This window comes from Colletotrichum destructivum, chromosome 5 (genome assembly GCF_034447905.1).
Source record: "Colletotrichum destructivum chromosome 5, complete sequence".
Lineage (NCBI taxonomy): Eukaryota > Fungi > Ascomycota > Sordariomycetes > Glomerellales > Glomerellaceae > Colletotrichum > Colletotrichum destructivum.
In genome coordinates this window covers 2,525,510-2,549,345 of record NC_085900.1, presented here as the reverse complement: position 1 = coordinate 2,549,345, position 23,836 = coordinate 2,525,510, and the positions used below count along the sequence as shown (strand labels likewise).

Genomic DNA, 23,836 nt, shown 5'->3' with positions numbered 1-23,836 from the left:
GGGGGAGGGGGGGGGGATCTTCGTTTCGTCCACGGCCCAAATGCCCGCTATCGACTGTCTGCATGGTCCGGACAGCCTGGCCGCAGCCGCCCGCAAACTCAATTGGCCAGTCTTGGAGCTTCCCCAACCACCTTCAGCTTCCATCGCTCTCCCCGACCCTTTTGCTTCCAGGGTTTTCAGGTGGACGGCTGCTGATGGCTGATGAGGCCATGGCGAGAATAAGCAATCGACCACTTTTCGCAGCGATACGGGGACCGAATAATGGGTCGTCTCCATCGTGGTTTCCCTCCATTGGACTGTCGGTCTGCAACCGCCGGACATCTCATGCAAGTCGACAGTCGCACATGCAAAACGAGGCTGGCTGGCAGCTTGCTTTTTCCTGCGAGAGTGGGAGACGAGTCGACGACCGCCGACGTGGCCAAGGCAGCGCACCCTGCTCTACGTCGCGGATCCCGCCCGCAGCGCCCGAGTGGAGTGGGGTTCTCGTCAAGCCGCAGATGGATCTCGACAGCAGCCGTATCCCGTATCCCCCATGTCCCCTAAATCCATCCAGAATCGTGGAGCAACGTCTCCGACCCAGATTTGCCCTCTCTCACAAATTCAGGCGGCTGGGGGGAGGTTGGAGTTGCTGATAACTGCCACCCTCCCACCCCGACCCAGGTCTTGATTGCCTGTACGGTAGTTTGGAATGAAACATGGTGTTTCTCAATGCTTTCCAACGACACCGGACCAGACCAGACGAACCGCCCGGGACGTACGGGAGCTCCCTTGGAGGGCTTGGAGTTGCCGTGACGACCAGCCAACCCCGGCCACACACACTAACCGCATGGGGAAACCACCTCTTCGGCACTGGACGCTGTCGCCCTCCGTCGCCGGCGGGATCGCTGAGAGAGTTGAGAACCCGTTTGTGTTATTGGATCACATGAAAGCTTCTCGTCGCATCCAACTTGTTGCTGATTGCTGTTGCCAGTTCAACGAGCACGTTGGCGAGTTGCAAAGAGAAGGTGTTTTCCAATTCGGACGAGTAATACCGAAACAAAGGAATCCCATTTCAATTGGAAGCGGAATGTGGTATGGGCGGGTCAACTATTGACACTCACATGTCCTGAGGACTTGTCTGGTCTAGGACCATTGCCCTCCATCGTCGCGATGCAATTGATCCCCGATTGTGAATCCGGGTACAGGAGCAATGGGAATCCCTGTGCGACCCTCGAAGCATTGCAACCGGATTGGAGACAAGGGCAAGTCTTGCCCTTGTTTCGTGGGCTTTTTTCTCAGTTGAAAGGCTTCAATCAGATACCAGCAGCTGGATAGTTCAATTGTCCCACCCAAACTTGGTCAAACGTCGAGATACCCTCCAAACTATTCGATTGTCGAGTTCCCGCGAACCAATCGTACATCTCAATTTGGTTGGAAGCCCTTGCAAGAACCAATAGGGCAAAATCAGTCGATTGACGTCGTCCTCGTCCAGCGACCACGCACCTAACTGATCATTATAGCACCTCAAGTCACATTGGCCGGTTTTTTCCTTAGTCATTAAATTTGGATCTGTCAGTCAGTCTTGGTAGCGGCGGTTGAGCTCCAAGCTCACCCGTAGAAAATAGAACCGCAAGTCTTTGATGGAGCTTGAAATGTGGCGCCACAAGCTCGGTGTGCGTCACCACAAGACACTTGCTGAAAGGCAAGGCCTAAGCAAGCATTTGCAGAGCTTTTCACCAGCCAATTGAGTCATTATATAGAGAGGAAACAGCCTGCATGTACCTCTCTCAGCTCCGAACAATTTGCAATGCGTTGAAAAGACCTGCCTTTAAGAACCGACAGCTTCCAGAGTTGCCGGAATCTCCAGCCAGAAAACCGTGCACGTGACGTCATCGTGGCGCCCCCCACATTTCCCAAAGCTCTTCAGCCACAACGACGATTGCCCCGCGATCGTTCATTCGCATCACAGATTCTGCCCCTCAGTTGGTTGATTCACTTCCACTACGAAACGAAAGCCGCCTAGACAGAACTGGCGCAGACCTGTAACCGATATACACCTTTCTTTTCACTGCTCAGGCAAGCCCTACTAGCAGTCATGAAGCAGCGTTTCTCCTCCATCGACGTCAAGGTCATCGCCCATGAGCTCCAAGAGAGCCTCACTACCTTGCGACTGGCCAACGTCTACGACCTCTCCTCCAAGATCCTGTTGCTCAAGTTTGCGAAGCCCGACAACAAGAAGCAGCTCATCATAGACTCGGGCTTCCGATGCCACCTCACTGATTTCACGCGTACGACCGCCGCCGCGCCCTCGGCCTTTGTCACCCGCCTGCGCAAGTTTTTGAAGACGAGGCGCTTGACGTCGGTTAGGCAGATCGGAACGGACCGGATTTTGGAATTCCAGTTCAGTGACGGCCAGTACCGTCTCTTCCTCGAGTTTTTCGCTGTGAGTAAAGCCCATGCCGGAAACCCCGGGCCACGCCACTGATCACTCGTTGTGCACAGAGCGGAAACGTAATCTTGACCGATGCCGACCTCAAGATCCTTACCCTGTTGCGAAACGTCTCTGAAGGCGAGGGCCAGGAACCACAAAGAGTCGGCATGAACTACTCTCTGGAAAACAGACAAAACTACAACGGCGTCCCGGATCTGACAAAGGAGAGAGTAAGGGCTGCGCTGGAATCGTCCGTCAGCAAGACCTCGGTAGCCGCCACGGCAGGGAAGAAGATTAAGGTGAAGCCGGGGGACGAACTGAGGCGCAGCTTGGCGACAACGATTACCGAACTACCTCCGATTTTGGTAGACCACTCGTTCCAGCTTACTGGTTTCGATGGGAAAAGGAAGCCGGCCGACATCCTCGAAGACGAGTCGCTGCTGGACGCGCTCCTGAAGGCTTTGACTCAGGCACGAAGCATTGTGGAGGATGCGACAAGCTCTGCGACGGCCAAGGGATACATCTTTGCCAAGTACCGATCGAAGCCAGATCACGCGCCCGAGACAGCACCGCCAGCAGCCGAGGACGAGGAGACGAAGAGGTCGAATCTTCTCTATGACGATTTCCACCCTTTCCTACCCAGCAAGTTCGCCAACGACCCCACCGTCAAGGTTCTTGAGTTTGATGGCTACAACAAGACCGTAGACGAGTTCTTCTCCTCCCTGGAAGGCCAAAAGCTCGAGTCGAAACTCACAGAACGAGAGGCTGCGGCGCGGAGAAAGCTTGATGCTGCCAGGTCGGACCAGGAGAAGCGTATTGAGGGTCTGCGTGGAGCACAGTCCATCAACGTGCAGAAGGCTACGGCGATCGAAGCAAATGTGGAGCGTGTTCAGGAAGCGATGGACGCCGTCAATGGTCTCCTCCAGCAGGGCATGGACTGGGTCGACATTAGCAAGCTCATCGAGCGCGAGCAGAAGCGCCGCAACCCTGTCGCAGAGATCATCAAGCTGCCGCTCAACCTGGCCGAAAACAAAATCACGCTGTTGTTGGGGGAGGAAGAAGACATCGAAGATGACGAGTCGAACTACGAGACGGATTCGGACGCCTCGGACAGCGAGGACGAGGAGTCGAGCAACAACAACAAGCAGAAGAACGACAAGCGGCTGGAGATCGAGGTCGACATCACCCTGTCACCCTGGGCGAACTCGAGAGGATACCACGAGCAGAAGCGAAGCGCCGCCAAGAAGGCGGAGAAGACGGTGCAGCAGTCCCAGATGGCGCTGAAGAACGCCGAGCAGAAGATTCAGGCGGAACTGAAGAAGGGTCTGAAGACGGAGAAGGCTGTTTTGCAGCCCATCCGGAAGCAGAGCTGGTTCGAAAAGTTTATCTGGTTCGTCTCATCCGACGGCTACCTGGTCCTTGGCGGCAAGGATGCGCAGCAAAACGAGATGCTGTACAAGCGCTACCTCCGAAAGGGTGACGTCTATGTCCACGCCGATATGCACGGTGCCGCGACGGTCATCATCAAGAACAGCCCGAGCACCCCCGACGCACCGATCCCCCCTTCGACGTTGGCGCAGGCCGGCACGCTTGCCGTGTGCAGCTCGAGCGCCTGGGACTCCAAGGCCGGCATGGGCGCCTGGTGGGTCAACGCCAACCAGGTGTCCAAGTCTGCGCCAACCGGGGAGTATCTCCCTACCGGAAGCTTCATGGTCCGCGGTCAAAAGAACTTCTTGCCCCCGGCGCAGCTCCTGCTCGGTATCGGCATCATGTTCAAGATCAGCGAGGAGAGCAAGGCCAGGCATGTGAAGCACAGGCTGTACGACGGCGCTGGCCTCCAAGCCCCGTCTGCCGACAAGGGGCCCGAGGAGTCTGCAGCGGATGCTGCTCAGGCCAGAGACGAGGATCCGGACGATGCGTCTGACATTGGCTCCGAGAACAACGACGAGGACGAGGACCCCCGAGACAACCCTCTTCAGCATCTCGGACAGGACGGACAAGATGATTCAGAAGAACCTATTGCTTCTGGAGAGTCCCCTGTCGAGGAGATGGAAAAGCTCAAGCTCGAGGATGGCAAGACGGCAGACGATTCCGCCAACGAGGAAACCAAGCCAACCGAGGATGGAAACAACGACGAGGACGAGGAGCAGGAGGAGGAGGAGGACGAAGCCGGGGACAGTGACCAGGCTGTCACAGGACAGACATCGACGCCGGCAGAGCCCGCCGATGGGCCAAGCTCCAAGGCCAGCGCCACCGCGAACGACAAGCAACGGCCCGCCAAAAGAGGCCAGAAGAGCAAGGCCAAGAAGTTGGCGGCCAAGTACAAAGACCAAGACGAAGAGGACAGGGCGGCGGCCGAGGCGCTGTACGGGTCTGCGCGCGGCAAGCAGAGGGCGGAGGCGGAGGCGCAGAGCAAGGCGGAGCGAGAGGCCCAGCTGGCGTTCCAGAAGGAGCGGCGCCGGGCGCAGCACGAACGGCAGCAGAAGGAGACGGCGGAGCACGAGGAGGTCCGGCGGCTGATGAACGAGGAAGGGGTCGAGGTGCTCGATGCGGAGGAGCTGGGCAAGATGACGCTGCTGGACGCGCTGGTGGGCACGCCGCTGCCGGGCGACGAGATCCTCGAGGCGGTGCCCGTGTGCGCGCCGTGGAACGCCATGGGCAAGTTCAAGTACAAGGCCAAGCTGCAGCCGGGCGCGGTGAAGAAGGGCAAGGCGGTCAAGGAGGTGTTTGAGCGGTGGAAGGCGGACTCGTCGCGCAAGGGCGCGCTCGACGAGCGTTCGCAGGACCGGGAGAAGATGTGGCCGCGGGAGGTGGAGCTCATCAAGGCGCTCAAGGCCGAGGAGTCCATCAACGTCGTGCCTGTCGGGAAGGTCAGGGTGATGATGGCCGGCGGGAGCGGCGGCGGCGGCGGCGGCGGGGCCAAGGGGCAGCAGGGCAAGGGCGGCCGAGGCGGCCGGGGGTCCAAGAAGAAGTGAAAAGGCAGTATGAAGCGACGAGTTTTTTTAGACGTGCATTGTATATCTAGGTATAGAGATGATATCGCTTCCGGTACATTAGAACCCCCTCTCGAGAAGAAAATGCATAAGGCGATTCTGTCTCACGAGGACAACAAACAACCTCTCATCTCGCCGAGCCCCTCGGGTGCTCTAACGCCCCTTCTTCGCGATCTCAAAGGCCTTCAACACGTCCAGCCTCTGGTTCTCCGAGGTCCAGTCGAGGACGACGTCCCCGCACCGGCCGGCGCGCGCCTCGTCCTCCGTGGCCCAGACGAAGGCCTCGTGCTCCTCGGGGTCGACGACGACGTCGGTGCCCCCACCGGCCTCGGTCTCGACCTCGACGAGGTACGTGTACTTGCGCCACGCGTCGCGGCGCCTACCAGTGACAACGTCGGCCGACTCCGCGACGCCCACGCCGCCCCCCGGCAGACCCCACGCCTGGTCCCCCGGCACGGCCGTCGCGGCGGCGCTGTCGCCGGCGCCGTCCCACTGATAGGCGCCGACGAGGGCGGCGAACCGCGCGGCGCGCAGGCCCGTCTCCTCCCAGAGCTCGCGGGCGGCGGCGGCTAGGGCGTCGCCGTCGCGGGACTCGGCGGCGCCGCCGGGGAGTTCCCAGCGGTGGGGGAGGGCCTTTTCCCGGGCGGAGCGCTGGAGGAGGAGGATCCTGGGGGGGATGATGGTGTTGGTGTTGTTGCTGCTGCTGTTGTTGTTCTTATCCCGGGAGGAGGGGGTGGAGATGACGGCGGCGCCGACGCAGAGGCGGTGAGTGTGGTGGACCTGCGAGGTGGCGGAGGGGGCGTAGGGGTGGAAGCGGAGGGTGTAGGGGAGGACGGAGGGGTTCGTCGTGTAGGATAAGGGCCGGGAGGGTAGTGCGGGCGGCATTTTTGGCGTGTGGTTTGGGAGGGGCGGTTCGCGGTAGGTTTCCGAACAGGGGGGGTTGGGTTGCTTTGCTGACTTGGCGATCTGTTATTTTATTTTTACTCCAGGGATGGGATGGGGAGACTGGATCTGGTTTGAACGCGCGAAGATGGCCGGTTGCCGTTTGCTTTGTAGGAGACGGGTGCCTGGGCTGAGAAGGGGCGGGGTGCCTTGTTGTTATCCTGTTTGACTCGGATGCCTGGAGGTCGAATGTCAGACTCGGACGGAATTGGAGCCGGTTTCCGAAAGACGGAGGAAGGCGGGGTCAGATCGGGGATTATATGGGGTGAGTCACTCGCCGATGTGGATCCCCGGTTTTCGGAGCGGGTGCGGAGGTGGCCGAGGATGGCGACTTCGGAGGGGACGGATTTGTAGCTAAATGAACCCCCCTCCGTTTAATAATTGTTTGAATAATATAGCACATATTTCTTTAATATGGAGGGGGCACGGAAGCCTAAGGGTGGTGATGGTCAAGGGCTTTTCTCGACCCAATTTCACTCGTCCTGACTCTCATCCCCGCTCCCCTCCGGTCCCTCATCGCCGCTACCGCCGTTGCCGCCGCCGTTGTCGCCGTTGTCGCCGTTGTCGCCGTCCCGATCCTCCTGTGTTTTGCGCCTGCAAGTGTGACGGAAGTCGTACTCGTTCTCGGTCGCGCGCTGGTGCGCGGACACCTCCTGGCGATCGTCCGTGTACCTATACTCGTACTTGTACTCGCCGTCGTACGTGAAGAGGGTCTCGCGCTCGAAGACGGCGCCGTCCTTGACTTCGAAGACGTAGCCGCAGTCGTCTTTGTACATGTAGATGTGGTCGGGTTCGTCTGCGTCTTCGTTTTCGTCGTCCGTTTCCTCGTCCGTATCGCTGGTGTTGTCTTGGTCGTCGTCGTCGTCTTCTTTATCGCCGCCTTCTTCAGTTCCATCGTCTTCCTCGCCCTCTTCATTGCCATCGTCTTCTTCTTCTTCGTCATCCTCAGTCTCGTCATCCTCGTCACCATCGCCCCAATCGCGCCCCTCCCAGTCATCCTCATCCGCATGCTGATGTTCTTCTGGAAACACCCACATATGCACCTGGTCGATTGCCCAGCTCACAGTTGGATGACGCAGAGCGAAATGCAGGCTGAAGAAACAAACCAGAAACGGCAAGCGACGCACCGGGCCAGGAAGGCGATCCTGGAGCTTCATCCCACTTTTAATACACCAGCATTGAAGGCTGCCGGCCGCGTCCGCGATCAGCTCAAAGGCCACGTTGATTGCCAACTGCATCAATAGCTCCCAAAAGAGAAAGCGGGCCCTGTACACCCAGATACTGAAGGCTGTCAGCTCGGCTTCGCCTTCGGCCTCGACGGCCTCCCCCGCCTCCTCCACTGCGCGGGACTGGTAGCCGTCGAACGTGCGGGCAAGCTCCCGAACGACGAGGATCAGGGCCGCGTAGTGGCTGAAGGCGGTATACATCGAGAACAAATCGGCCGGCCCCGCCTTGCAGAAGAACGCGGGGTTGGCTTCGGCGAGGGAGCGCCACTCGCGCATCCCCTCGCGCGCGCCGAGCCAGTTGGCGGCGGTGCGGGCGAGGGGCGCGAGGACGTCCCACGCTGCCAGGTGGCGGTCGCCCGGGATCGGCTGCGCGGGGGATCGCCAGAAGTCAAGCGGGAAGACGAGGAAGGCGAGGGCCAGGTGGACGGCGAACGCAGAGCTCGACCGCGCGGCGGCGCGCACGAGCTTCGAGCCGACCTCGCCGTCCGCGAAGCCGGCGGACGCGAGCACGCCAAACAGCCAGCGGTTCCTCACGACGGCGCGTCGCCCGACCCAGACCAGGAAGGCCGTCGTGAGGAAGACGTCGCGGAAGAAGAGCTTCTGGAAGAGGAGGATGCACGCCTGCGCGTTGAGGTAGCTTCCCACGTCGTGCCAGATGTCCTGGAGCCACGCCAGGAGCGCGCATGGCCGCCGTCGGCGGTTGAGGTCTTGTTCCCGTCTCCAGTCATGGAGAAGGGCATCGGGGTCCATCGAGGCGAAGTGGTGAAGGAGAACAGTGAGGTGGTAAGTTGTGAGCGAGCAATGGGAAATCGGTGGTGGTGATTGTAGAACCTGAGCATCTGGTTGTTCGAAAGAGTGCCCTTGTGGTTTGTTAATGCTTGACCAAATGCATTCATATCACCGATTTTACCATGACGGGTATCAATTTTTTATAAGTCATCGTATATCCGTGAAGATTATGAGATTTGCCATCCATGGTTCAGTGACTTATACTCGGAATGGTTATGGTCCTGCCCGCGATGTCTGCGAACTTTCATCCCACGATCCCACAGGTTTCTCCCAACTTTGTGTGTGGAAGTAGGCGCCGCGAGCCAGAAAACCAGAGCAGCGGAACTGTTGTCGAGAAAAGGATCAAAGTGAACGGATGGTGCTTAAATAGATGAGATCGGTATGCATATTTTCCATGTTGAAGACCGTCCGAGTATATGAACATGACGAGAGTCTACAGTGTGCTTGACGAGAGACGTTGTCTCAAGGTGTAAGTCAAATGGTAGAGGGCAATGCAAGCCGACCGGCAGGCCACGGGTGCGCAGTCGGTGCCAGGTGGCAGCAGGGGCAAAACAGAGAGAGATGATGGACACACCCTCGTTGCCCAACAGAACAGCCAGTTACCTAAGTGACAGAACCTCAAGAATACACAACACAACAGTCACAACCACATCCGTTTCTTCTGAGCACCATAACTACATCGCCACCAGCTCAAACATCAGCGATCGATACGCATCAAGTCCCCAAGTCGAGGAAACCTGCCACTGTCTCTCGTACTCGCATCGAATGACTATGACTAGACCGAATCACATCCCCTTTCCACTCCAAGGTTGTGTGCCTCATCCCAACTTCGTCACAACGATTCCATCACAACTTTGCTTGAACTCTCAATGTTGCAGTCACTGTATCCATCCGCCCGCCTCGAAAGAGCCTTGAGAGCAAAGCAGCATCTGGACGCATCCCACCCATCGCTCACAGCAAGGCTTTTTCACTTACCCGCTTGGGAACCGCAGCTGGAAGCTAGGCGGCGCCAAGGCCCGAACGAGCGGGTGCGCCGGTCGGTAGACCGACCCGTCCGAGATGTCAAATTAAGGGATGACTCTAGCCTGCGTGATGAAGCAGCGAGCCGAGCGAAACGAGTTTGGTAAAGAACCCTCTTTCTCCCGCCGTAGAGAATCTCGACCGCCTGCGTCGGTCGCCCAGACTATTGGGGTAAATTGACTCTCGTTCGCGTCGGCTCTTGTTTCCGAGCGAAGCAAGCTCGCGCTGGCCTGTTCAAAACGCATACTCACCGGCGTCTTTTGTTCCGTACTTTACTTCTACAGCCGTTTCGAGATGGAAGTCTCTTGAACGACTCTGTCTTGCGTACATATGTATGATGCCGTACCGAGGAGCTGGGGAGCCGCCCACAGACGGTACCGAGGCAATGGAACGTGTCACGATCTCACCCGGATCAAACTTACCAGAACACAGGAGGCCCCATGGGGAAGAGACTAAGGCCTTGAATATCATCTTGCCAATCAGCCAAGGGTGGTGATGGGCGTCTGTGGTTTGACGCTGAGTGCCGAACACCCGTCAAAGGATCTTTGCCAACACCCAAAAACCGCACCGACAACACCTCATCGAGTCTGGATTTGCACACACGATGGACCCGCCGCACGGGACAAAATAAGAATTCCCGTCCCTATTTCTGGTCATGGCCTTCCCGTCGCTCCATGGCATGTATCTCCTCGCCTGCCTACCTGCCTGGGGCTATTGGCAAGCTAGAGTCCGGCACAGCCTAGCCCAAAACGCCCTCTGCTGGCGATTGGTCGTCACCCAAGCCATCACCTGGAGGCCAGACGGACGGCGAAATGGTGGCTTGCCCCTGGCTAAATCTGCTTGGGGGACGCCGCTCCCATCAAGCCATTCCCGCTTTGCCAACCTCTGTACGGCACAAAACGACAGACACCCTGGCCGGCTGGGTCGTTGAAACCGATATTGGCCCATGAAATCCATATTTGGATCGTATTCACGATACACGGCTGGCTGGACCCTTAGCCCGAACCACCTGAAGGCCTCGGGGCTTCCCAAAGCTTAGCGGTCTCGAGGCGTCGTTTCCTCGCGTGATTGAACACGCGGCACATGGTGATGGCGGCCTGTCGGTGCGGGAAACATGCGACGAAGTTTTGTTGGACGTGGACTTACTTAAGTTGCTGCGTTTCCGGGCCCAGACTGGTAGAGAGCGAGGGCTTCATACCGTTTCCTCAGTCTGCCATCTCACTATCGCGTTTGGGAAAAAAGTCTCAAGTCCACCTATCCTTCACTTGGGGTTAGTTGTATCGCATCATGGGCCCAATCGCCCATTCCGTGTGTCGCCTGGCCGCCGCCATCACACTGGCCCTACAGATCCAGCGGGTGGCCTCCGTTCCTTTCAACGGCCAGACTCGCCAGGTTTCGAACCCCACCGTCAACGGGTACACGTATGAGGGATGGTAAGATACGCAACGCCGTTCTGTCGCCGGAGGAGGTTGTCATGCTGACAGCGTCCAGCTACGTTGAGCCGAACAATGGACGGGCTCTCGAGATCATCCAGGCCGACGACCTGATGACCTTGGACATGTGTGCCGAGATATGTTCTGCCTCTTCCAAGAAGACGTACTTTGGTGTCGAATATGGGAGAGAGTGCTGGTATGGTTTGGATGCGACCCCCCCCCCCCCCCCCCCCCCCTCCCCCCGCGATGCCCGTACTCAATCACCACTAACACTGCACAGGTGTGGAAGCACCCTCGCTCCCGGCGCCACCGCCGCAGCCGACGACGCCGAGTGCTCCTTCACCTGCCCCGGAAACTCGGCACAGCACTGCGGCGCGGGGTCCAGACTCAGCCTGTACAAGGACGACAACGTAGCCGCCGCCCCGGTGACTTCGGCCAAGCCCGCCGTCGGGAACCACGTGCACCAGGGCTGCTACAGCGACCTCGTCCAGGGCCAGCGAGCTCTGTCAAGCACAAGTGCTGGCGATGCCATGACGCCGGAGAGCTGTGCCGCCTTCTGCGGTAGACACACTTACATGGCGCTCGAATACGGTTCGTTATGACCCCTCTCTCCTCCATGATGAGTATCTTGACGACGCGTGATGCTGACAAAACAACGACAGGCAGGGAGTGTTGGTGCGGCAATGAGCTGGATGGGAACAGCCAGCGCGTCGCTAACCAGACCGACTGCAACATGCCCTGCGCAGGAGACTCTACCAGCCTCTGCGGCGGCCCCTCCCGCATCAACCTGTACAAGCTGGACCAAACGGCCGTGGCTTCCACGACGAGCTCGGCCGCGGCCAGCGCCGCCACCGACCGCGTGGGCGACTGGCTGTCCCAGGGATGCTGGACGGACGAGAACGCCGACGGCCGCACGCTGTCGATGCTCTACGCCGCGGACGACATGACGATAGCCAAGTGCGCCGCCTGGGCCGCCTCCAGCGGGTTCCTGCTTTTCGGCATCGAGTACTCGCGCGAGTGCTGGGGCGGTCTCGAGCTGAACTCCAAGTCCGTTGCCGCGGACCCGGAGAGCTGCAGCATGAGCTGCTCCGGTAACGCGAATGAGGTGTGCGGCGGGCCCAATCGGTTGAGTCTCTATAGCTATAGCCCGGCCGCTCCCTCATCGACGTCGTCAGAGGTTCTTGTAACTTCGTTGTCGTCGTCGTCTTCTTCTTCTTCTTCTTCTTCTTCTTCTTCTTCGGTCTCGCTCTCCGACGACGACAACGCCGCCGCCGCCGCCTCGACACCGTCGTCCTCACCTGACATCGTCACATCGACCTCCATCTCTGCCGCTTCATTGCCTGCAAGCACAACGGGCTCGTCGTCGCAGACTGCCTCCGCCCCCGTTACCGAAGATGCCCCTTCTGGGCCGTCAAGCGTCCCATTCAACGATGCTTCCGTCGAAAACGCGCAGGTCGAACAAATCGACAGCCAGACTGCCCTGTAAGTTGGACCTGCATCTCACCTCCCCCTCCGTCTGCCTGCTGACCTCGCTGTCTGCAGCGTCATGTCCCCACCAACCGGCGGCGAAGCCAAAGTCGGCTTTCCCGTCACTGCTCCAGCTGACGCCCAGCCCGGTGACCAGATCCAGGTGCAGCTGACCTATAAGACCGAGGCCGTCAGCGTCCTCAAGCGCGCTGAGCTCACGGAGTGCACCTTGACCATGTACCTGGGGCCCACTCTCATCTACCAGAACAGGATCTGGACCACGGACGGCAGCTATACGACGGTAACCAGCATGCCCGCGGGGCCCAGCAGTGTGACGACCCTGGTAATCGTCCAGTTCTGTCCCACCACTTCCGTTCCCATTGTGATTAGAGACGTCAGCGTGAGTGTCGTCCCGGTATCGTCAGCAAGCTCCAATGCAGCCCAGCCAACCACCAACATCAGCACCGGTACGGCTGTCCCGGTTGACCCGGCCCCGGTAGCTACACCGACAGGCGGCACCTCCTCCAGCGACGTCCCGACGCCGACCTCCGTGCCGTCCACGACCGCGGCAATTGTGCCCCCTTCCACCCCGTCCTCAGAGGTGCCTTGGTACCGAGCCCAGGCTTACACAACCGGCGCCTGCAGCCGCTCGGGATCCGGCAACTGCGTCCTCTCCGGCGGCCCCGTGGCGACGTCGGGCTTGCTCGCAGCAGCGACCCCGGTTCCCGTCCTCAACCCGGGGAACCCGACACAGGCGTACGAGCTTTGCGCGCGCATGTGCCAAAACACCATCGGCTGCAACAGCTGGGCCCTGGACCGGACGCTCTCCGACAACGCCCCCGAATGGAAGTGCTACTTCTATTCCGGCGTCGTCTCAAGCTATGCCGTCTCGCCGAACCGCGCGTACAACGATATCGTGTGGTTCAGCAAGGACTGCTACGGATGCATGCAGCAGGCCCAGGTCCTTTACATCGCCGATCAGGCGGCGGTGCCGTCATCGTCGTCGTTGTCGTCAACTCCGAGCGACGCCGCCGCCACCGTTGTCGTCGTTCCCACAACACGCGCGCCGGAGCCGGCGGCGAGCTCGACAAAGAGCGTCCGCCCGGGCATCACTCCTCCCCCGGATGTCCCAACACTCGAGATGCCAACCACGGTCACAGAGACCAGCTGCCCGCTGCCAACGGTGGGCCAGTGGTACACCGCCGGCTGCACGCTCTCCGGCGCCCCGCTCCAGACGTCCGGCCTCGTCGCCATCGCCACGGGCATCCCCGCAACCCCGTCCGGCGCCGTCACCAACGCCCCCTTCGAGCACGCCTACCAGGCCTGCGCGCAGATGTGCGCCGCCATGACGACCTGCCGCAGCTGGGCCCTCGACCGCGGCATGTGGCCCAGCGACTACTCCGACTGGACGTGCTACTTCTACTCGGCCGGCGCGAGGGTCATGGCGCCGCAGAACCAGGGCAACAGCTGGGTCGTCTGGATGGACAGCATGTGCTACAACTGCGGGACTCCTGCCCCCTCGCCCGCGCTTCCTTCATCGACTTCCTCCAATGCGCCGCCGCCGTCAGCGGCAACTGTCACCCCGACTACCACGCCAGTCATCCCTGCGACGTCCGCTCCCGCGCCGACGACGACGACAAGTCCGCCGCAGGAGCCTTCTGCCTTTGTCGCGCCGACGTACACCTCGGGCGTCTGCGCCACCAAGTCCAACCCGGCAAACCAGGCACCCTGCGCCATCTCCGGCTGGCCCACTCCGGCCTCCATGTCCGGCCTCGTCGCCATCGCCACGGGAGTCCCGCCCAGCCCCTCGGGAAGCTTCAACTTCGAGCAGCCGTTCCAGGTCTGCGCCAGGGCCTGTGCCGCCGTCGACGGCTGCACCGTCTGGGCTGTCGACCGCGGGAACTGGCCGACCGACATGTCGACGTGGTCGTGTCTGCTGTACAACTTCAACGGCCGGAACTACCTCCTCAACACCAGCCCCAACGCGGCCTCGAGCAGGTATGCGTGGTCCGACAGCAACTGCTACAACTGCACGCTCAGCCAGCAGGCGGTATCGAGCTATGACAGCAGCAGCAGCAGCAGCTCGCCAACCTCGTCCCCGGTGCCCGTCTCACCCTTCTATACTTCCTCCTCTGGCCCCCTTACGACGTCCGCTCCGGTGGCAGCGATAACGACCTTCTCCGCGCCTCCGCTTGTGACCTCCTGCAACCGGCCGACGGCGGCACAGTGGTACACAAACGGCTGCACAATGTCCGGCGTCGCGACGGCGACGACGTCCCTGCTCGCCGTGGCGACGGGCATCGCACCCAACGCCGCTGGCGACTTCAACTTTGAGCCCGCCTACCAGCGCTGCGCCAGCATCTGCGCCGGGATCACCGGGTGTCAAGGGTACGCCCTGGATCGGACCAACACCACGAGCTGGAACTGCAATTTCCACGACATGGCGATCCAGCCGTACCTCAGCAGGCAGCAGTTCACGGTCGACAACCGCGGGGTCGTTTGGATGAGCATGCTCTGCTACGACTGTCCCGTCCCCGGCCCGTGGCCTCCTGTCGCCCCGTCGTCCTCATCGGTAGCAGCGGCGGTGCCAACGACACTGCTGCCGTCCGAGACCGCGGCGGCAGCGTTGCTGAGCGTGACACCCTCGACGTCAACCGCGTTCTCCGTCCAAGACTACTCTCAGACCACGTCCCCGGCGTCCGCTTCCACGTCCGCATCCGCCATCCCATCCACCTGCACGCGCGCCGTCTCGCCGCCTGCAAGCGCCGCCTGCGACGTCAAAGGCTTCCGCCAACCTGCGGGCCAAGCGGCGGAGACACATGTTTACACGCAGGCTGACTGCGCCGCGTATTGTCTCACCACAGGGGCGGCGGTCTGCAAGAGCTACGCGTGGATCCCGGCAACGGGATGGTGCGGCGTCTACTCGCTCGACGTTTGGACGGCCATCGGCGACGACGCCGTCGCGGGACGGGCGTACAGGGACTACGTCCTGGACGAGCCCGGGTGTTTCGCGTGTCCCGAGGGCGTGGCTGTGAAGTATCTGCCGTCGTAGTGTGGGGCGGATAAAATAATGAGGGTATCACGAGAAGCGGAAATCGCCGTCCAAGTCTAGGACGACTTTGTACATAGGCCCCCAAATTGGATTGCAAGTATTGAGAGAATTGTCGGTCTTCCAGTTTCGTGTGATGTACACGAGAATGGTCCTTGATGTCCATGTTGCAGATGCTGGTGGGGTGGAAAACTAAACATGTCTGTCCGTGAAAGCAGCAGCAGCAAATGTCATCCATGCGATGGGGATGCCCTTGAACGCCTCGAAATGAGCGGAACGCGTCCTCGGCTTGCTGACGCACATCATCCGAAAGAAGGTGGACCATGGTCGTGACTAAAAGGTCCTATCTTATGCATCAGCCAACAGCCCAGCTTAGTTGCGCCTTTCCTCAACGCCTTCACAGTGAATGCAAGAGATGTTGCAGCGAAAGAGGCATGACCTCTGGGAGTCTGGGCCCCTTCCCCCATGACCCTCGAGCCATTAACGAAGCCCCCCCTGTCGCGGGAACTGTCTCCGCGGATGGACGCACTGATGCAAACCCCACGCCAAGGCGTCTTTAGAGAGTTCCAGCTGTGACAGTTGTGGTACCCTTACGGTAGATCCTCCGCATTAAAAATCAGGGTCTGGATTTGAGATTTCAGCCCCAAGTACCGGGGGCGGAGGGCTCAAGGAGGGGAGGGTCGTCGAATCCTCCCGTCTTGGCGGAAGAGAAAAGCTTTAAGCTTGAATCCTCCATGAACAGGGCGCTGGAGGAGAAACGACCCAACCGTGGTTGTGTCCATCGCACGTCTGAGCTGTGAACGCGGCCGCCCGCAGCAGAGCTTCAAGCTGTCGTTGTTTCACCGAGCTCCCTGCTGGTGCGTTGTTGACCAAGCGCAAGCTGATCCGGTATTTAAATGCCATCCATCGAGCAGTCTGTATTGCTTCGATAGTGATCTGTCATACAACTACGCCAGAGCTCGCAACATACATCCGTACATCGGGTTTCGAAGCTAGCTGGCAACAGCGCACACGGGGCGGAACGAAGTGGTTACCTTCACCGGCCAAGAGATCCTTGTAAAGCCGTGATAGAAGAGGGTCAAGCAAGACGCCGAAGCGACATGTCAGCGGTGGACGGTCAGAGAGGTGGCGGCGCCTGGTCGGCGTCCTTTGGAGCTGCAAGTCGAGAAAGGTCGACAAGCGCCGCCACTGGTACCGGTCCTGAGACACCGTCCGCGAGCGGACACGAGCCATGCGCGCCCGCTGCGACACGAGGGATTGATTGCATCCCTCGACAGGCCGCAGGCTTGGAAAAGCAAAGTGCGACACCTGTTGAGCAGTCAGTCCTCCCGCAAAATGAGCAGGAAGCGTTGGGGTTTTCGTATTCTACCCCAGACATATCGAATACCAGTATGACACCTGCGAAAGAGCGACAAGGTCCCGGACTGGCAGTGGGCACCGAAACCGAGAAGAACATGCCTGTGACCCCGGCAAAGCTTGGCGAGGGCGACGAGAAGCCAAGAGGCACCGAACACGCGTCCAGCATCGAGATGAGCAGCACCAACTCCTACGACGCGGCTCGCGACTCTTTCAAAGCACTACGGTCGCCTTTGACGCATCCCAACGGGGTGCCAATCTTCCCAGACCTGTCCACCGAGCAGCAAGTGTCGGAAGCCTCCGAGGCCACGTCACAAGCCGAAAGTTCCATCGTAGCGGATAGCGATGAGCTGGATTCCACGTTTGACGAAACAGACCCGTCCGATGCCGGGTATGCGAGCGACAGCGCAACGAATGCCAGCACGTCCATCGAGTCGTCAGTCCGAGACTACATGTACGAGAATGGGCGACGATATCATCGATTCCGTGAAGGACAGTACAACTTCCCCAACGATGAGATGGAGCAGGAACGGGAGGATATGAAGCATGCGATGGTCAAGTTGTTGTGCAACCAGAAGTTGAATTTTGCGCCGATCGGCGAGTGGCCACAGCAGGTGCTGGACATCGGGACCGGGACAGGCGCCTGGGCCATTGAGAGTGAGCAACGGCATCCTTTCGTGCAGGAAGACTTCGTGATTGCTGACCGAGGGCGCAGTGGGCGACGAATACCCCAGCGCAACGGTGCTCGGGGTCGATCTCAGTCCGATCCAGCCGGAGTGGGTGCCGCCGAACGTCAAGTTCGAGGTGGACGACGTCGAAAGCCCGTGGCTGTATCCGGCGAACCACTTTGACTACATCCATTCCCGGCACACAGTCATGGCCATCAAAGACTGGGGTACCCTTTTCCAGCGATCCTTCGAGTAAGTCTAGTGAGCCCCAGCTCGTCGACGCATCGTCTAACGCGGCAGCAGGCATCTCAGGCCCGGCGGCTGGGTCGAACTCCAGGAGATTCACCATGTCCCCCTGTCAGCAAACAACTCCGTGTCGGCGACGGCGCATCCTGTGGCACGGTACTGGGGTCATGTGGCGCAAGGGCTTTCGAATCTCGGCATCGACCTCAACGCGGCAGCAGGTGACCGGCTGCCCAACATGATGCGTGAAGCGGGCTTCGTCAACGTGACGGAGAGGGTGTTTCACGTGCCGATTGGGGTATGGCCTCGGAACCGAGTGCTCAAGACGGTGGGCATGTACTGGAGAACCATCCTCCTCGACGGGCTTCAGGCCATTGCTCTCGGGCCCTTCACCAGGGGGCTGCACTGGTCGGCGGAGCAGACAGAGGTGTTTCTTGTCGAGGTGAGGAGGGCGTACCACGACACTTCGGCGCTGATGTATATGCCGTTAAAGATCATGTACGCGCAGAAGCCGAGGAGCGTGTAGTAGCATTGCAATCGAGTAATTAATGGCATTAGTGCAGTTCTGAAAATGTCCCTCGCAGGCTTCGAGATGATGGTAATGATGGTCGTGACGGCCGAGACGGCCGAGAGAGTGACTGGTATTTGTTGATGTTCCGCAAACGGATCAAGGTTGGTTGCATGGCTCCGGCCCATTACGGACGTACGGGTTGAAGCTGTGCAACAGCTCACCCGACGTACCCCACTGACCTGATCTGACGTACAGGGGCTCGGGAAGGAGGGTAGGTCAGGTCAACTCGGGTGGGGTACGTCAGGTCAGGTCAAAGAAAGGGTAATCTACGGGTTCCTGCACGTACTACAGAGTACTTGCCTGACCTGTTGTACACTCCTTCCCAGTTATATGGACGTCAGGTCAAGTTACTTAGGCAAGGTAGGTAGGTAGGGGTTTGTTGTTCTAGAACTGGAAAGGGCGCCCACATTGCTAGCTTTCTCTTGCCAATACAGTGTATCGCAAGAAGTAGCTCACCGATGCACCTCACCCAAGTTGACCTAATGTACCCTCCTTCCTCCATTAGCCCTTGTGCATAGGTAGGTAGGTGCTTGTAGGTAGGGTACGTCAGGTCAACTCAGGCAGGGTACGATGGCCAGGCCAACTTACAGGAAGGGGAGCAGCCTACAAGACATGTTATTCTTACCTACCGACCTGACCTGACCTACCCTCCGTTCTTTCCATGCCCATGTACGTCAGGTCAACTCAGGTGGGGTACGTCGGGTGAGCTGCTTTGTGGGATGGAAGAGAAACCCAGCGATATGGACGCCCTTTCCAATTCCAGAATGGTGGGACCAAACGACCCATAGGACCCCGCTCTGAGTACTTGAAGTCACCATTGCCAAAGTAATACTGACGATTGATTGGCTCATGCGTGTGAGTCCTCCCGACGAATGCCGAACTATTCCTGGGGCATGCCGCATAGGGGAAGAGGGCTCCTTGCCGCACCTTCCCGCCGTGGACTCCCATCGTGCGTGCATCACTGCCTCGTCCCCTTCCCCCCTGCCACAGCACGATTTCCTTCGTTTCACTGTTCCGTCGAACCGACCGACTTCTCGACCGCTGCATCCACCTCTTGTCCTCTTCGCCGTCTGCTACAGTCGAAAGAATGAAGCCGTCTGTCCTCTCGAATTCGTGTGTGTCTTGCACCCATCAACCTGGTTGAATGCCAAGAGACCAGCACTACAGAAACACAAAGGGGTGTCGACGAATCCACACGACTCTGCGACCATTGCCATACGCTGCTTTACCATCTTGCGTTCGCTACGCGTCCTCGAACCGGGAGCCAACACTGTTCTTCATGGAATCCCGCTTCAAGAATGGCAGCGTTTCTCCTGGTGTCTCGAACGCGGCCACATGTGATTTCTCCAAATGGATTCTTCTACTCCGTACGCGTTAGCCTCGTAACGAGGAGAGACAAGGAAACGCTCCCAAAGAACAAACACGCAGACGGCAATCCCAGCCCATAGCGTCGGATAACAGAAGCATAGGCCGCCGCTAGTTGATGTCGTCGCAACGATTCAGCACCCATCCCAGTTCCGTCCTGCCCGCGCTCAGGGAGTGAGGAACTCTGCTCGCTGCCCCTTGGGTCCATCCTCTCGTTTCTATTAAACGGCAAGATGCCGCACCCCTTCCCAGGTTTTCGGGCCGTCTTGTCTCGGGTGTTTGTTGCCGTCCTCGAGGATCTTGTCGCCGTCATCCTTACCGATACCCTAAATTGATTACATCCTTATCGCTGTTTTCATTGCGTGACAGATCACGACCCCTTGCGTCAATCGAATCCGTGTCCGTGTCCTCGAAAGGTGTCTGTTCCGACTGTTCCAATTGCCACGCGGTGTCGTGCCACATCTTGGCCTTCGACAGCTCGACGCTCGTATCAGCGAGGCTACTGCGAGTCACCGAGAAACAAGAGGCTTGTCTCGCCATTCAAGGTGTGTGTTACCTCGTCATTCAAGCTGTCAGCCATGTTGGTCTCGGTCACTCGAAAATGCTCAGCCTGGCTCTGTTTTTCAAGTCGCTTGTACATCACGCACGTCATGTAGTTGGCGATGGCTAGCTCAAACTTCAAGCCGAGCAGTACCTACGCACTGATGGCCACGGAAAGCCGAGTCTGTTGATCAACGATGCCAGTGCATCGCGCTTCCTTCGGTCGAAATACATTGTCTATCGGGGCATGTATGAAAACGTCTTCGACTCACGCTGACCCAGGAAGCATTCGACCATACGCCAGCCAGATAAACCAAGTATTCTGCTGCTCCTGCTGTTGTGACAATGAAAAAGTTCAGGCTCAGCACATGGCTTGGCTCCGGCTCAACATCTGATGCTGCCGAAAGCGACGAGAAGAAGCAAAACCGCCGCTCCTTTTCCCCGTTTTCTGCCAAGTCCAGCGCCAAAGTCAAGGATGAGATTTCAACTGAGGCCTCGGCCTCGGCCACTAAGGATGCCTATACTATGCCAGAAAGCCCCGTTTCGTCGGCGTCACGATTGACAGAGCTCGCGAAGAAGATCGCTCTCGAGACCGAAAAGCTCGAAAAGTACATGCAGGACAACAGCCTGCCAATGCCTACCTTGGACCCAAGCGGACCGGGCGATTTTCCAAAACTTCCCGAGGACATTCAGAAGAGTCGTATGGAGATCATCTATGCTACTCGGGAGCTTGAGGCTCTGGCTCACGGACCCAGAGAGGATGTTAGATGGAAGACATGGAGTGTGAGTAAACCCCTTTGGATGCTGAAAGCTCGAGTTCTAACATGCCCGTAGTATCAAGATAGTCTCAGTCTACAGCTTGTGAACCATTTCCGCTTGGGTGAGTGCCATCGTTGCACTACGGAGAATCCATACTGACGCAAACAGCCAAGCTTGTTCCCATTGACGGCACCATCACACTCGCCGAACTTCAGTCCAAGACTTCGCTGGACCCCGTCAACCTAGCCCGCATTCTACGCCATGTCATGACCAATCGCATATTCCGCGAGCCTTCGCCCGGTGTCATCGCCCACACGGCAGCATCACGTCTGTTGGCCGAAGACCAATCGTTACAGGACTGGGTTGGCTACAATCTCGAGGACAATTTCCCAGCCTCCGCGCATGTCTTGCAGGCTCTCAACGCATACCCAGAGGCCACTTCTCTAACGCGCACCGGCTTCAACTTTGCATTCGACACGGTGGACAAGGAGCCGATGTTCGTCACCTTTGGCAAGGATCCGGCCCGTGCGAAGCGTTTTGGCGGTGCGATGCTCAGTCTTACTGGTGGGGAAGGCTACGAAGTTAAGCACCTGGTTGATTCCTACGACCTTGGCGAGATTGATTCCAAAGGAGGGACGCTGGTAGATATCGGTGGCAGCCACGGCTTTGTGTGCGTCGACCTGGCAAAGAAGTGGAGGAACATGAAGTTTGTGGTACAAGATCTCCCGAAGACGGTCGACTCGGCGCCGAAGCCGATCTCTGACGACTCCCAAATCTCTGAGCGCATCGAACTCGTAGCGCACGATTTCTTCCAAGAGCAGACGGTGAAGGATGCCGACGGTGAGTCTAGGGGGATTCTTCCACGTCCTCAGAACGGCCGAGCTGACCACGAATAGTCTACTTCTTCCGCTGGATCATCCATAACTATTCAACACCCTATGCAGTCTCTATTCTCAAGAATCTCGTTCCGGCACTCAAGCCTGGCGCTAGAGTCGTCATCAAGGACCACTGTCTGCGAGAGCCGGGACAAGAGACGCCGTGGGACGAGAGGATCATCCGCAGCATGGACATGGTCATGCTGGCTGTGCTGAACGCTCAAGAACGCGACGAGGACGAGTATCGAGAACTGTTCAAAGCGGCAGATGAGCGCTACGTTTTCAAGGGTGTGATGCGGCCCAAGGGGTGCAGGATGAGCATCATCGAAGCGGTATGGGATCCAGAGGGGTTGGGCACCGCAGCGGGGCCGAATGACTCCGTTCCAGCCGAGGTCAAGGAGGAATAACACCCCCACGCCACCGGCAATGGAATTTGCAGCAAGCTACACTTGTGTTCAAACACCAACCGCTCTAAAATAAAACAAAAAATACTCTCACATGAAGTCACCGTTGCTGATGCAGATTGGGGGAGGGCGCAGTGTCCAATAACGGAAGGTACTCCACATCGTGGGGTGGGACAGCCTTTCGCTTCGGCCGGTCAACATTACAGGTACATGGAGCAATTACACAGCCCGCTAACCATCAACCAATGAGGCCTGCTGGCGAAATGGCATCGCGTCAGATTTCGGCTGCTCCAAGTCATACTCTGAAGATTCTAGGTTCGATCCCTAGGTAGGTCGCAAGACACACCATAATCTTTTGCTTTTTGGCACAACATCCGGGCGGCGTTCATGGGGTTGGTGAATGCTCCAACTCATGCTCTCCCCCTTCAGGGGCTTGAGCACTTTGAGTGTATGATTCGTGAAGACTTCGGTGCCTTTTTTTGCATTCCTTTTCGACGAGCATGTAGGCGAGTGAACTTGGGTGGTGGTGTCGAGAGTTGTGTGTGTAGATGAATGCTTAATTACCCAGGGCATCATGGTTGCGGTGGGCCAGGCATCCGTCGCCCGCTAAACTGGAAGCAAGATAGCGCCTTATAGCACCTTATAGCGGTCCGTTCCTGAGTCGACAGCGCGTCGACATAGGCCAGCGGCATCTCTCTCTGCGTGGCATGGTACTCACCGCGCATGGACGGTTCTCACGCCTAGAGCATCTCCCCTCGCGGCCAGGGACTTAAACCTCTGATACCAACATATTCAATGACCGATCTCCTCGCTCAGATACGGCCAGGGACCGCTACGATATTTCCTAGAGGAGGCTTGTTATACGTCGCAACATGCCGCGGCAGCTCTCCGGAGATTCCGCTAGAGTTCTCGACCTCGTTGCGCACTCACGTTGGAGGCGATGTCCCTATCCCCTTAGGCGAGCCAGAGCGGGAGGTCTAGGGCGTCGATGTTGGACCCCTATGGGAGCGGCGCCTTACGTTGGACGGTCTTTCATCGTGTTTACCAGGAGAGGCCATGACGAGGATACGGCTTGCGGCTGAAGATGATTGGAACTTGGTAGCTGATTGGGCGAAGGAGCTGCTGCATTAGCTGTCCAGATGCACATGGCCGGGTGCCTTCTTCAACTTATTAGAAGGTGATACACGTCTACAGGGAGTGGTGATGCTGTTTTCCCATGAGAGGTGGACCTTACAGATGTATGTCGAGAACGCAACACCCGAGTCTGTTGACCTTAGGTAGCTAGACGTATGGTGCTGCGTGGTGCAAGGCCCACGATGATGAGCGGAGCGGGCGAGAGAGAGTCACTGGGAGAAAGATGCTCAGACGGTGACCGGGCTGGGACTCGGCTTCGATACTAATTTTGGCATACGGCAGGCCGTCACAACAAGATCGTTGCTACACATAGAAGGTGTGGTTCAGTCATCTCCAAGTGCCGTCTCTCCCTGTGTCGAATGTGAATTGGACATTACAGGTTTGACTCCGGTGTGCATACACCTCGGCTGCTCCCCCGAAGGGAAGCCTTCTCAGCACGGGTATGTCGCTCAAGACAACGTTCACCGTGCTTGGTATCGCGTGGCTCAACAGTTTTCAACGCTCACATACCATCCATATCACAATGACTCTTTGGGGGAAGGAGAATATTAGGTCAGAGTCAGAAAGAAGGGAGATAAGTCCGGCATTTGAT

The 23,836-nt window shown here is 58.5% G+C and overlaps 7 protein-coding genes across 7 annotated transcripts; 5 read left to right on the top strand and 2 right to left on the bottom strand.

Moving 5' to 3' along the window:
* Window positions 1-826: 826 nt before the first annotated feature.
* On the top strand, window positions 827-1,314 carry CDEST_08334 (uncharacterized protein; the record flags this gene model as incomplete). Its single annotated transcript, XM_062924493.1, is given in 2 exon segments — window positions 827-1,024; window positions 1,042-1,314. The coding sequence occupies 2 exon segments, from the start codon at window positions 827-829 to the stop codon at window positions 1,312-1,314; spliced, it is 471 nt and encodes a 156-aa protein (XP_062780544.1).
* Window positions 1,315-1,761: 447 nt separating this feature from the next.
* Window positions 1,762-5,549, top strand: CDEST_08333 (Putative NFACT protein). Its single transcript, XM_062924492.1, has 2 exons — window positions 1,762-2,422; window positions 2,482-5,549. Exons 1-2 carry the CDS (start codon window positions 2,075-2,077, stop codon window positions 5,383-5,385), a joined length of 3,252 nt encoding a protein of 1,083 aa, XP_062780543.1. The 5' UTR covers window positions 1,762-2,074; the 3' UTR covers window positions 5,386-5,549.
* A 1-nt stretch (window position 5,550) lies between these two features.
* On the bottom strand, window positions 5,551-6,436 carry CDEST_08332 (Putative NUDIX hydrolase domain-containing protein). The gene has a single exon (XM_062924491.1). The coding sequence runs from the start codon at window positions 6,286-6,288 to the stop codon at window positions 5,557-5,559; it is 732 nt and encodes a 243-aa protein (XP_062780542.1). The 5' UTR covers window positions 6,289-6,436; the 3' UTR covers window positions 5,551-5,556.
* A 335-nt stretch (window positions 6,437-6,771) lies between these two features.
* On the bottom strand, window positions 6,772-8,321 carry CDEST_08331 (uncharacterized protein; the record flags this gene model as incomplete). Its single annotated transcript, XM_062924490.1, has 1 exon — window positions 6,772-8,321. The coding sequence occupies one exon, from the start codon at window positions 8,319-8,321 to the stop codon at window positions 6,819-6,821; it is 1,503 nt and encodes a 500-aa protein (XP_062780541.1). The 3' UTR covers window positions 6,772-6,818.
* Window positions 8,322-9,839: 1,518 nt separating this feature from the next.
* Window positions 9,840-15,333, top strand: CDEST_08330 (Putative carbohydrate-binding WSC). The gene is made up of 5 exons (XM_062924489.1): window positions 9,840-10,813; window positions 10,872-11,009; window positions 11,094-11,404; window positions 11,476-12,295; window positions 12,356-15,333. The coding sequence occupies exons 1-5, from the start codon at window positions 10,668-10,670 to the stop codon at window positions 15,330-15,332; spliced, it is 4,392 nt and encodes a 1,463-aa protein (XP_062780540.1). The 5' UTR covers window positions 9,840-10,667; the 3' UTR covers window position 15,333.
* A 1,093-nt stretch (window positions 15,334-16,426) lies between these two features.
* On the top strand, window positions 16,427-18,215 carry CDEST_08329 (Putative S-adenosyl-L-methionine-dependent methyltransferase superfamily). The gene is made up of 3 exons (XM_062924488.1): window positions 16,427-17,342; window positions 17,401-17,605; window positions 17,657-18,215. Exons 1-3 carry the CDS (start codon window positions 16,430-16,432, stop codon window positions 18,120-18,122), a joined length of 1,584 nt encoding a protein of 527 aa, XP_062780539.1. The 5' UTR covers window positions 16,427-16,429; the 3' UTR covers window positions 18,123-18,215.
* Window positions 18,216-19,191: 976 nt separating this feature from the next.
* CDEST_08328 (Putative O-methyltransferase domain, S-adenosyl-L-methionine-dependent methyltransferase superfamily) lies at window positions 19,192-22,357 on the top strand. The gene is made up of 5 exons (XM_062924487.1): window positions 19,192-20,077; window positions 20,359-20,855; window positions 20,907-20,952; window positions 21,000-21,671; window positions 21,728-22,357. Exons 2-5 carry the CDS (start codon window positions 20,418-20,420, stop codon window positions 22,111-22,113), a joined length of 1,542 nt encoding a protein of 513 aa, XP_062780538.1. The 5' UTR covers window positions 19,192-20,077; window positions 20,359-20,417; the 3' UTR covers window positions 22,114-22,357.
* The last annotated feature ends 1,479 nt before the right edge of the window (window positions 22,358-23,836 follow it).

Coding starts and splice junctions, on each gene's coding strand:
- CDEST_08330 (XM_062924489.1), top strand. CDS start 10,668: ATGGGCCCAATCGCCCATTCCGTGTGTCGCCTGGCCGCCGCCATCACA. Junction 11,010..11,093: donor GAATATGGGAGAGAGTGCTG/GTATGGTTTGGA, acceptor AACACTGCACAG/GTGTGGAAGCACCCTCGCTC. Junction 11,405..11,475: donor TTACATGGCGCTCGAATACG/GTTCGTTATGAC, acceptor AAACAACGACAG/GCAGGGAGTGTTGGTGCGGC.
- CDEST_08333 (XM_062924492.1), top strand. CDS start 2,075: ATGAAGCAGCGTTTCTCCTCCATCGACGTCAAGGTCATCGCCCATGAG. Junction 2,423..2,481: donor TCTTCCTCGAGTTTTTCGCT/GTGAGTAAAGCC, acceptor CGTTGTGCACAG/AGCGGAAACGTAATCTTGAC.
- CDEST_08328 (XM_062924487.1), top strand. CDS start 20,418: ATGAAAAAGTTCAGGCTCAGCACATGGCTTGGCTCCGGCTCAACATCT. Junction 20,953..20,999: donor TGTGAACCATTTCCGCTTGG/GTGAGTGCCATC, acceptor TGACGCAAACAG/CCAAGCTTGTTCCCATTGAC. Junction 21,672..21,727: donor GACGGTGAAGGATGCCGACG/GTGAGTCTAGGG, acceptor GACCACGAATAG/TCTACTTCTTCCGCTGGATC.
- CDEST_08329 (XM_062924488.1), top strand. CDS start 16,430: ATGTCAGCGGTGGACGGTCAGAGAGGTGGCGGCGCCTGGTCGGCGTCC. Junction 17,343..17,400: donor AGGCGCCTGGGCCATTGAGA/GTGAGCAACGGC, acceptor CCGAGGGCGCAG/TGGGCGACGAATACCCCAGC. Junction 17,606..17,656: donor CTTTTCCAGCGATCCTTCGA/GTAAGTCTAGTG, acceptor ACGCGGCAGCAG/GCATCTCAGGCCCGGCGGCT.
- CDEST_08332 (XM_062924491.1), bottom strand. CDS start 6,288: ATGCCGCCCGCACTACCCTCCCGGCCCTTATCCTACACGACGAACCCC.